General features: G+C 32.7%; 2 protein-coding genes across 5 annotated transcripts; both read right to left on the reverse strand.

The window, feature by feature from the left end:
* Positions 1 to 2,828: 2,828 nt before the first annotated feature.
* LOC111405182 (palmitoyl-monogalactosyldiacylglycerol delta-7 desaturase, chloroplastic-like) lies at positions 2,829 to 6,215 on the reverse strand. 4 transcript variants are annotated; one of them, XM_023033953.1, is made up of 7 exons: positions 5,717 to 6,215; positions 5,483 to 5,546; positions 5,253 to 5,393; positions 4,567 to 4,707; positions 3,724 to 3,830; positions 3,384 to 3,618; positions 2,829 to 3,202 (listed from the first exon to the last, which is right to left on the reverse strand). In XM_023033953.1, exons 1-6 carry the CDS (start codon positions 6,181 to 6,183, stop codon positions 3,411 to 3,413), a joined length of 1,128 nt encoding a protein of 375 aa, XP_022889721.1. In that variant the 5' UTR covers positions 6,184 to 6,215; the 3' UTR covers positions 2,829 to 3,202; positions 3,384 to 3,410. The 4 variants fall into 4 exon arrangements, with proteins under 4 accessions (XP_022889721.1, XP_022889720.1, XP_022889723.1 ...); XM_023033952.1 differs by lacking the exon at positions 2,829 to 3,202 and having other exon boundaries at positions 3,281 to 3,618; XM_023033955.1 differs by lacking the exons at positions 2,829 to 3,202; positions 5,253 to 5,393 and having other exon boundaries at positions 3,281 to 3,618.
* Positions 6,216 to 9,948: 3,733 nt separating this feature from the next.
* LOC111405184 (phosphatidylcholine:diacylglycerol cholinephosphotransferase 1-like) lies at positions 9,949 to 12,315 on the reverse strand. The gene is made up of 3 exons (XM_023033957.1): positions 11,621 to 12,315; positions 11,391 to 11,528; positions 9,949 to 10,430 (listed from the first exon to the last, which is right to left on the reverse strand). The coding sequence occupies exons 1-3, from the start codon at positions 11,984 to 11,986 to the stop codon at positions 10,140 to 10,142; spliced, it is 795 nt and encodes a 264-aa protein (XP_022889725.1). The 5' UTR covers positions 11,987 to 12,315; the 3' UTR covers positions 9,949 to 10,139.
* Between the last annotated feature and the right edge of the window lie 277 nt (positions 12,316 to 12,592).

Raw genomic sequence — 12,592 nt, forward strand, 5'->3', positions numbered from 1 at the left:
GAACAATAAAAAAATCCCTATTTATTTTCATATTCAAACCTTGTGTTCTTCAAGTTTTTAAGAATTTTCACTGATGCTTTGGTGATTCATTCTTGTTAAGACTTACTAAAATCATACAAATCATTTGCCATCAACCTTCGAAGCATCTCAAATCAATAAGAGAAGGGACAAATATCGTTTGACGACAACGATATTGTGTTCAAGTCATTCTCTGATACAAGTTCGTGATCATCTTATTCTTGACGTTCCTGGTTTATGCTTCATGATTTCTACTCCAAACCGGTGAAATTTTAACAACTCCAAAATGTGGTGTTTTCTTAAAAGTTCTCCAAACTACAAAACAACATGAATACACATATCAAAACGATCAGAAGTGTTTAAGAACAAACCAAAAACTCGATTTAGAGGCGTTAGTTTAATGATTGAATTACACTCATCACATGTAGCAAAACTCCTAGTTATGTGGTGTGTAGGAATCTAAACAAAGTATGAGCTCCAAAACTCTTAGTTATGTGGTGTGTAGAAATCTAAACAGAGTACGAGCTCCAAAACTCACATGGGCCTGCTTCCCTCGCCCCCCCAGCAGAAGTCTTTGTCATGTGGCGTGTAGGAATCTAAATAGAGTACGAGCTCCAAAATATCAACGAGCTAAGTGTTGTGTAGTGTCATGGGGAGGGGAAGTCGGAGTCTGTAGCCATGTAGTTTGTTCTTAGAGATGTGGTGTGCAGGAATCTAAACAAAGTACGAGCTCCAAAATATCAACGAACCAAGTGTTGTGTAGCGTCATGGGAGCTAAGTGTTGTGTAGGGTCATTGAGGAGAGTGGGGGCCACTAGTGGTGTCAGGTTTTGCCGTGAACTTTGTAGCATATATTGGAATACAACAAAAAATATTAAAAATCCAAGGGCCCTTAAAAAGAGCTGGGCTTTCTGATTGAACGTGCATGTACTAGTTCATAAATAATTGAATTAGTTAGACATTTCATAATGTGGCCAAAGGGAGGTCATTGATTATTTTAAATGTTGTTGAAATTAATGGTACAATTGCGTACTACACCATAGAATATAAACAAAACTGTGAACCAAAGATGTGAGTGTAGCAAAACTGTAAATAATTACTGACTCAACCTCGTGGCTACGTTATGTCGTGCATGTTTGTGCTGATGAATCTTTATTTGGAATTGACATTCAGTTCTCCCTTTTTAATTATCTTTTATAATATTTATTCAACCCTTTTATACAAAGGAAGATCTACTCAATCAGAGGATTGATTCTGCAACTTAGTCTCACTACCTTGCAAATTGTCATCTGATAATTCTATAAAATAATATAGAGTCATTCAAGTGTTGATTTTTAAAACTTCTTTACGTGTATATGTGACTTCTTTTTTTTTTTCTTCATATGTATTAATCTCTTATTTTAGTGTTGTTGGATTTTAATATTCAATACTTCTCCTAGGCAACGATGTTAAATCATTAACGATGTTAAATCATTAATTATTCAATCGATATCGACCAAATAATTGAAGTGAAATATCGACATCTCAAATGGAATGATCTGAGCCTGCAACTATTTTAGGCCATTGGAAGTAGCCTAATTCAATTAAAGCTTTTGTTCTCCAATGAGTGGTCTCGTGTCCTTCGTCAGGTCAAGTTTTCTTATTTTGATTAAATGTTCTCGTCTAGTCAATTTTTTTTCTTTATTCTGTCCAGCCAAGTCTTTTTTTTTTCTTGATTTAATTTGAATTAGGACTTCAAATTAATTCAAATTCCGTTAGATGTTGGCTATTCTTTTTGTTTCCTTATTGGAAAGTTGGTTTTCGAGAAAATTGAGAATAATCTTGTTGTTTTTTCATCGAATTTATTCCCATCATATTCGTCGTTTTAGCATCCTACGATGCCAGAGTTCCTGTTTCATCTGTATTTCCTTACCCATGGATTTTCGGAGTGCTATTATTAAGCCCCTGTTTGGCCCCCATTTCATAGAAGTGAAAATTGGTGAAATAGTATTTTTTTTTTTTTGGAAAAATTGGTGGTTGAAAAAGACGGAAAAATTTTCGATTTACGTGTAATATTATTTTATGGAAGATTGTGTGATTGAAAATAAGAAAGAAAAAAATGGAATGTAATGTAATGAAAATTAATGGGGGCCAAACGGGGGTTATGGGCATGTTTGAGCCCCATTCTTTTGAAAAAATATATTTTTCAACAGTGTTTTGACATCATTTCAACCACCCATTCTTCAATAAAATAATACTGTACGCAAATTCAAAATTTTTTCTTATTTTTTAATCACGCACTTTCCATCAATATACTATTCAAAAATCCATTCTTCCCAAAAAAATGGGGCTCTAAATATGGTCTACCTTTGCATATATGGTTATTAAAATCATTTGAGGTTTTTGTTTTGACCTTGTTTGTTATAGTTGTGAATTTCTCCTTCAAGTCTTAGTGATGGTTTGGTTAGATTGGTAGATGATGATCATGATAATTTTTCATTCTTACCAACTTTGAGTTCTTTGTTTGGCTTGGTTAGCATGCAAGCAATTTTGAAGTATCATTCGATCATTGGAAGAAGAAGATTTGATTGAATCAATTTAATTTTTGAACTCAATTTGATTTTCACTGTACCATATTGACTTTAAGGGATGGTGTTGAAGATACGGAAAGATTGTAAAGAACACTCATTATGTAGGATTATTTTCCTTAATAGTTGATTGTATGATTATTACACAATTTTTCGCCAAATTTTTGTTGATTAAAGTCTCTAACCCCATATTCCTTTTCGCCATTTCTCTCTTTTCCACCATTTAACCCACGAAGAACAATCAAAAAGAGAATAGAAATTTTTTTACCGTTAATATTTTTTGATTGCTCTACAATAGTACAAAACTACATATACACCTATTTATTGGTGCTGATTATCCACTTGTTAATTGATATTTCGTGATTTTTTTTTATAGAAGGGTAAGTTTTTGTTACATGAAAAAGGCACCATTTTTTCTTTTACTGGTGCCAATAATTTTTTTTTTTTAATTTAAATTACATGAAGGGGACACCACTTTAAATTGTAACACAGCCACATGGCTCCCAAAATTTAAGATTGGCCCTGTGCACACCTAAACAGTACGTTGCAACATAAAATCCAAACCTTGCACTACCAGAACATGTTTTTTATTGCACCACCAACCATCTGGATTTTCATCTGAATAGGAAAGTCATTCATACTGTATAAGTACTGGAGAATACTCTATCACAGTCAGACGTACACATTATTGCAATATTAAAGTAAAAGTAAGCATATCACATTCATACTCATTAATATATATATATTAGGGATTGAAACTTCTTCTTGAGGTGTCTAAAAATAATAAAATTTGACATACATTTCCACAATATTAGTGTCTTCATCACTAATTACCCTCAGTGGTCAAAGCCATCCTTTGCTTTTGAGCAGATGTTGGAAGCTTCACATCAGTTGCCAATCCAATTGCTTCAAGAAACCTTATAACATACCAAGTCATATCAATCTGCCACCATTCTAGCCCCTGTCTAGCAGAATATTGAAAGGCATGGTGGTTATTATGCCAACCCTCCCCAAATGAAAGCACAGCAACCCACCTGAGAAATATTAAAATTTGTGACTTTTAGAATATGTATAAGAAGATTAACAAGTACTTCCCAAACATAAGATGTATGTAGGCATACAGTAAGTCTATAACACACCAGTTATTTTTGGAAAAATCACCCGTATTCCATGCCTGCTTCCCCCAAACATGGCAAGCTGAATTTACTAGCCAAGTAATATGGTACACGAACGCCAATCTCACACCCTGCATTGCCATATATATATATATATGTCAATACTTATAACAGCTCAATTTTATAATAAAGTATTTAATTATTTTACCTTATCAGTTTCCAACATATTAATTAAGTAGATTAAGTTGAGACAGTATTTCACTCCTTTAATCTTTTAAACGTAGTAATGATCACTTCAATTTTAGTATAGCTGACATTGGTTGAAGCATAGTTTTAGATCTATCGATTTTGAATTTAATTGGAAAAACTTATTGTTATTTTAAGTTAATTTTTTATTATTAAAAGAATTAAAGTACCCAAAAGAGGATAAATTCAACCGGAATAATCAATTAACTCATACATTCTGCTTTAGCTAAAAGGATAACTAATTTATAACGAACAGTTGTGAAAACCCCCCTTATTTTATTATATAATGACAGGGATTTAATTTTTTAAACTGAATCAAAATGACTAATTTATTATTTACGTGTCCATCCTTAATTATTTGAAAATAAGATACGTATTATAAACTTATTGTCATAGTAAAAAAATATATTATACCAGAATATAATTAATGTACAATTTGTGTACAATAAAATGACATAGAATATATAAAAATATACATATCATTTTGTATTTATTTTATCATATGTATTTAGTATATTATATACTAAAAGTTTTATATATTTTTTTTATATACTTATTTGTGTGTGTATCACACCCTTAAATGAAATTATTAAGGCCAGAAAGAATAATAGATACACTTACAAGTCCCCAAACAAAGTATGGAAGTCCTCCCAATGAGTATAATAGTGCTCCAGGTGCAACTAGATGGATTATATAGGTACTTTGAATAAATTTATAGAAGGGTTGCTTCTCTAAATCTCCAACATTGTCGGGTTCTCCACACTGCAAATCCCAAATAGTAACTAATATTGTAAGAAAGTCAATAGAATATTTCAATTACGAATATAGAATATTATACCTAAAAGATGTACTCAATAATAATTATAGAAGGGTATCAACGTCATATAAAAAAGTTGTAATAAGAGGAGGACATGAGGCCAATATTTCTATTTACTAGAATATACAAATTTATAAAGGATAAGTCAATAAAAGTGTGTTAGATTTTATTAAAATATATGTGATTGAAATAAGGTGAAATCACTTTTAAAGAATACATTTTGATCGAAAAATGGGTCTCAAACAATGTAAACAAATAAGAAGTGCAAATGATCCGTCTTTTGAATGTAATATTCCTTGTTTTCAATAAAATGCATACATCTCTTGGAATCTAAACCTTTTTGTTGACATTTTCATGCATCATCATCATCATAGTAATAATACTAATAATTTATTTCAATTCCACTACAAATATTTTGCTCAAAAACCCTTTCTCGTTCTTTTATGCTAATATTAAATCAAGTCGTGAAAAAATAATAAGAGGAAATTACCCTTTCCACAATAGAGCTTGTGTCAAAGATCCAACACGTGTGACTAAACCAGAATCCTCCAATAGGGCTATGTGGATCTTTTTCAGAATCACAAAACTGATGATGGTACCGATGCGTGCTTACCCAAAAAATTGGGTCCCTCTGAACAAATCAAGATTCAAGTTTTCACGTAGGAATATTTATACTTTGTAATGATGATAAAAATATGAAAGTCAATGGTTTAAACTGACCTGACCGGCTAGAACGCCACAATATGCGAAAAAATACTCAAGCCATTTGGGAATTTTAAAACTCCTGTGAGAAAGATGCCTGTGATAAGAAAGAGTGTTCAAGTTTTCACGTAGGAATATTTATACTTTGTAATGATGAAAAAATATGAAAGTCAATGGTTTAAACTGACCTGACCGGCTAGAACGCCACAATATGCGAAAAAATACTCAAGCCATTTGGGAATTTTAAAACTCCTGTGAGAAAGATGCCTGTGATAAGAAAGAGTGATACCAAGAAGGCAAGTGACTATATATAATGCAATTGCTACCCAAAAAGCGCCCCAGTTGAACGTAAAGGGAGCAAAAAGGCATAGCAAATGTATTGAAACTATCCAACCCAGGGAGAACACATCCCAAAAATTCCACTTTCTACTCCAAAATACATTCCTTCTCTTCACCACCACATCAGGCAGCAAAATCTTCCCAAAGTTTTGGTCTTTTTCGTACTCTGGTGCTCTATTCACAATTGGTATTTTCGTTGTGTCATTTCCGACTTTTCTTTTGACGCCATAATCTAGGGAATTATGTGGTAACCTAATATTTCTAGCATAAATTACTGATTCTTGTTGCTTTTGTGTAATAGTAGTTTTTGTTGGTTTAGGGTTTGCGGGGCGAAGGCCTGAAAATGAGAGCGACGGTAGTGCTAGAACAGCCATTTTCATGCCTAAGGCTTGTTGGATAGTCTTGTTTATGGGTTGTTAGCTTTATATAGAGTATTAGAATTCTAAAATTTTTACTTCTTGAAAATTCTTGATGTAGATGTTTGAACCTACTAAAAAAGACTAAAAGAAAAAGAAGTTCGGGGCATCCTAGGGGTTATATTGGAATTTCCAGACAGATAAGATGATACTAGGATCAGGACCGTGCAAATTGTGTCTTGCATGTTTTTGTTGATTAAATTAGATATTTGCAAACAGTTTTGCAACATTGATAGAAGAGATTGACAGATAGCATAATAGAAGTAGAGGTGTTGAGTATTGATTCGTCCTTGAATATAAAAAAAGAATTAATCTACTTATAACAAATGTTTTACCTAATTTTTGATTGAATTGACAAGTGGTGCACCCTATTGGATGGGCGCCTGTCCACTCCAATAAGGGCGCGACACTTGTCAATTCGGTCATTCATTTGGTAAATAATTTGGTACATATAACATCTCCAAAAAAAAAAAAAATAGTTTTCTGGCAGTCAATGCAATTCATCCACCCGTGCTTCTGTTATCCCTTCTAGCAAGTGCTTCTGTCCAAGAAGCTCAATTCATTTGCAAACTAAAGTAAATCATTGATACCTCATTAAAAATTCCTCTCCCACTCTTTGATACCTCATTTTTATGTAAATCATTATATAACTCTTTGTGTCCAAGTAGCATCATTCATTTCCTAAAACATCAAAAATAAGGAAACATAAAAAATATTTTGTTGAATCGTTTGTCCAAAGAAGGAAATGTATTAATAAATTCATCTTAAAAAATAAGGTAAATTCTCTTACGAAAGGAGCATTGATAAGAGCATTTTATGCTCTTGTTCGAATTTCAATTCTTATTTATTTATTATCATTGTACTAAGTGGGTTTAAAATTAGGTTATTTTATGATTGATTTAAGTAAAAATTTGAATCGGACAAGTTTGGATGAAATTGGATTGAAATAATACAAAATGGAGGAATTGCGATCAAAATAATCAAGTCTTGAAGTTGAGAACCTGTAATGCAAATAAAGAGGACTTGAGATGCACAAGAAACTAATATGCAGAATTAAAGTGCACGAAATTGAAAGAAATTCCAATTTTTGATGGTTTCCTAATTACACAAAAATTCTACATTGCAGATGCTTTAGGATTCATTTTTAGAGTTATTATAGACTTCTATATATAGTTTAAATCATTATATTTTGGGACACACAATTTTAGGGGGAGAAAAAACAAAAACATCTTATCAAATGACCAAAAGCTAGGGTTTAAAGATTTTTTGAACTGGAGACTGGTGTAAAATCTAATTCTTTCCATCATCAAGATTTCAAATACTGGTTATGAACTCAATTCCCTTGAATTGTTTCTCTTTCATTTATATGAGTAACTAGATCATTAGCTAGGGAAAACAATGTAATTTATGTGTGACCCTTTAATTTAATTTTCATGTGTTGATTTTATTTATGGAGTTTAATTTTTTGAATCACTAGGCCATAATTTGATGATTTTGTGAATCTATAACAAATAAGGGGGTAAATTATAAATATAGACTACATAATAAAATTAGATAATTAGTTTAAAAGTATAGAGATACATTTTTAGTTAGTGTGGTCGTTACATGGATTCTTAGAGATTTAAGATGTTTAATTAAGGTGCACTCGGACCCACATAGAGATATGAAATAAATTTAATTAAATAGAATCAATTTGAACTTGAAACACATAAATTGCATATGTTAGAAGAATTCGATTGAATACTACAATAGTTATGAATCTTGATTAGCGAACTAAAGGAGATTCATAGATGAAATTGTAAGTCCTAACATCTACATTCATATTTAATAAATCGAGTTTGATTAATTGTGTGCATTTAGATCAATTTAGTATAATTAGAATAATTTACACAATCAAATACCAAACTATATTTTTGTTTTTCATCAATTAGGAGTTAGAAATAATAAATTAGGATTTAAATTATAGTTCTCATGAAAACGATAATTCAAACTACATTTCTATCATATATGTTGATATTTTAATACCAATGATTTTAAATACCATTAATCATATAAAAAACTTCATCGAATCAATCTAAATCCTGTATGATACAACTGAAAAATTGATCAAATTTAAATTAAATTCAACAAAATTGTTTATACACACAAGTGACTTTAGTCAACTTTTCAATTATGCATTTTACCATACTCATTTAATCAATTAAATTTTTTCATTTTATTTTGGGAATCTATACAAATAATTAAACTTGTAATTAAGCCATTATTTAAATCCTTTACCTTAAAAATCTTTATTTTTTTATATTTATTTTCAACCACGCATTCACAAAATAAAAATATTGATTGTGTTACATGTACATAATGCTTTTACATACGCATGATTTGATAAACTGTTATGTAACTCCATTATGTACAAGTAACATTATTCCATAAAAATATTTTGTACTTAAATCCAGTTTTTTATTTTATTTTTTAACTGTATATTTTTCAAAAAAAAATTACTATTCAAAATATCAATCTTTTTTTCAATTTCCCTTTATAATCACTATCAAATAGCGTTAAGTGCCTGTTTGACAGCAAGTCTCGCACAACTAGCAAATATGGATAGGGAGACAAAATTGTTATTAAATTCATGATCATGATCATGACCAACATAAAATTTCGCTGAAAGTTAAACAATTCAATGATACATTTCAACCTTTCATAGAAGACTTAATTTTTCACACGAAAGCCATGTATGTGGTGTAATTCGTGATTACAAACTTCTCTTTCTTTACGTCTTCATACTTCCTAGCAAGAGAATCGAATAGTATTCCGGTGCCTATGCCGACGCCAAGTCAATCGTGTAGTGCCCTCTAGTACTCAACATCCTTATGGCTTGGTTTATATAAAATATTTTATGACTATATTTTGGAGTTGTTAAGAATTCACTATGTAGATTTGCATGTGTTTTGCATGTTTTTGTAGAAAAGCGGTTTTTTGCTACGAGAAGTTTGTCCGGTGTGGTGGCCTTTGTTTTTGTTGTCGTAAACGGCACTTATGCTCACTCATGTAATTTATGGAACAAATGACACAAAATATAGAGGGACCTTTACCTTACTTTTTAGTCGGACCGTGCTGCTCTACCAGATCTGTAAATGATTTGGTAGAGTAGCTCCACTCATATTTGGGGGTAGGAGTGGGGATGGGTGTTTTTCGACATTTTTTTAATAATGGGTCCCATTGGGGGACCCATTGTTGTGAGAAAGGCTCCTCTACCAGATCATTTACAAGTCTGGTAGAGGAGCAAAATCCTTTTTAGACTGGTACAAGTTGATGGACTATGATTGTTTTCTTGGTAGCTGTAAGTGTAGGAATGGTAGGTTTAGACTTCAGTTTTGTGCAATTATATTTTATGTCCTAATAATTTAGTTTTATGATCAGTCAAAGGAATTTAAAGAGATAATGACGTGTTACTAATTAGAGGAGGACACTAGTAAATGCACTTAATCCTCTTCTTGTTTTCAATTATATCTTAAAGAGTCCAGAAGCCTAGTTGATATGAGGGCCATGACTCTTTCTACTATGATGTGCGACTTGACGAATCCACATTTCATGTTGGTTTTGGTCTGACTTTAATGTAATGTAAGAGTCTAGAAGTCCTGAATTCAAGTTTAGCAATCATAGATTGAAAACCATTCAACATGTTAAACTTTTACTCGAACAACGAAGAAAGAGAGGAACGCGATGAAATTAGATAATATAGATAAATCTTTCTTCTTTTTTATGAAATAACTTTTTAAGCGAGATGTAAACAATTTTAAGACTACACGTCTAAATACTATTTAGTAACCATAAAATGTTGCTAAAAGTTCAATAACTATTCAACGTTACATTTCGGCCTTTAAGGACTTTTTCGCACAAAGGCTACATATGCAGTGTCATCAGTGATTACAAACTTCTCTTTTCTTTCTATCTTCATACTTCCCGGCAAGGGAATCGAATAGTATTCCGGCTCCAATGCCAACGGCCAAGTCAATCGTGTAGTGGCCTCTAGTACTCAACAATCTTATGACCTGTAAAACATTTAGGGCATCAAATGTGTACGCCAACTCCCATCTTTGCATTCGTTTCATATCTAGAGACGCAATAATCGATGCAGCAACATGCCCTGAATAAAACAGGAAAAATGAAACATTTCCAACTGGGAAATCCACTCCGGAACCCAAGAATCCCTGTCAAGAAACAAGCAAAATAATAAATTCAAAATTATGATGACTTATATTTTATCAACATTTTCATGAACTTGCTTTTCTGCAAAATTCATTTCTTTCTCCTTTTTCATTGGATCTTGAAATCCACTTTTGTGATGCTACACATGCACCAGCTATATTTTGCAATTTGCACCTACTTACAGGCTGGCTGGCGCTCCCACCACAGAGTATAGATGGGGCAACTGGCATGGTAAGTCAAATCACGGAAATATATGCATCTGTGTCTTAAGAAGTATTCTACTGGCATTATGAACTATTGGATTGTCCTTTATGTCGGACTCTGCATAGAATTAATAAGTGGATACAACTCCAAGTCGATAGCATATATAATGTTGGATTTAATATTGCATCCCAGAAATGCACAAAGAGCGAATCAATATAAACTCGTGGCCGTGCTTGCTTAATTATAAAATTATGGCTATTTCGTAACATTAGGCAATTTCAAGAGTCCTTTTCGTACAGTTCACACCATTACCAAAAAAATAAACAAAATGATTATGGTGTCACATGGAGTTGCACTTGATTTCGAAATATAAAAATATAATGATAATTTATGATTAAATACCATGACCGGATCAAAGGAACAATATATCCACAAATTGTATGTTTAATTATCGAATAATCGGGAGATTGACAAAGTGCACAAGAAGAAATATGGCGCATAAAGACTCATTTTTTGTCAAACTCATTTTCAACGCTAAACCTACAATTTTTATCAATTTTTCGACCACATATTTTATTAATTTTTATCAAAATCTACTAAAAATCCTTTTTTTCCCCCCCCAAATCAAACAGCACTTCACCTTCTTTCTTTTTTTTTAGTCGAGAGAAGAATGATGGCACATGGTGCGGAGAAACTACTTTAAAATTGCCATTTTTCAAATTGCATTTGAATAAAGGAAGCTGGAATGAAATAAAAACCTCTGGTAGTGGCAGCTGTGTGGCATATCCAAGAATTCCTCTACATGTGAACATGAACAGGGCCGATATTGTGGCCCTCGGCCGACCCTCGATTAGCCACGTCCAAATTATATACGCAGTTTGCATTCCCACAAAAACCTTGTCATAAAACCAAATAAAATTAACTAACAGACAAACGAGTTTGGTACATAGTGATTGAATCGTTTACACAGTTTGGTACTCGCTCATACCGTATTGAGGCCAGCGAGAATAGTATTGAGAGCTGGCCTAGATTCAAGCAGCCGGTGGAGGGATACGGTGGCGACGAACCCCAGATCAAACGGCGGCGCCGTCGAAGGCACCATGTATAGAGTGTATTCTACTCCCATGAAGAAAAGCAATGCGGCGGCAAAGACACACGGTATAGGGTGGTGCCTCACTACACCCAACAAATCCTCCGCCGTCCACTTCATGAAATACGCATTCCCAAACAACCCATTAACAGAATCTGATGATTTCTTCTTCATATCTGCAAAACCTGTGTGTTTCTTAACTTTATTATCTCCTTTTGTAATGGATGCCGATTTATGAAGGGAACGGAGGTTGGCTCCGTTCATCGGCGGCGGGTTTAGAGTAGCTGCAAAACTGCATTAATATGGTGTGGGATTGATACAAATACAATATAGGCGTGGGAAAGGGATTGCGTGAACTCGAGAAATCTTGCAGATCTCGTAAATGGACGCACGCACACGCAGATTGCGTTCAGAAAAAACAGAAGAGGGGCGTTAGAATTGGAAAGAAAGTTGTCTCTATTCCTATTGCAAGTTTATAAAAAATTTGGGTTATTCCAATAGACTTTCCAACCATGTTACTATGGGCCCCCCCATGGCATCCTAGGAATGGAATAGAATGGTAGAGAGAGAGAGAGTCATTTTTCGAGTGAATTCCATTGAGGACATGACATAATTTTAATAAAAAATAAATAAATTGAAATACGGCAATAACCAAGAATGTCATATACGTTGAAAATGTTGCATAATAACCTCGGATTTGATTTCTGTTTTATTGTCTCAAACTATTATAATATTTTCAATGATTACGTTTAATAAGTCACAAATTTCAATACTATGTTTCTTAAATTATTTAAACTACATTTAAATTGAATGGTCATTGATATGTAAAATATTATGTTAAATAAAATACGATGAGAAATCAATAAATGT

Source organism: Olea europaea, chromosome 12, assembly GCF_002742605.1.
Source record: "Olea europaea var. sylvestris chromosome 12, O_europaea_v1, whole genome shotgun sequence".
Classification (NCBI taxonomy): Eukaryota; Viridiplantae; Streptophyta; class Magnoliopsida; order Lamiales; family Oleaceae; genus Olea; species Olea europaea.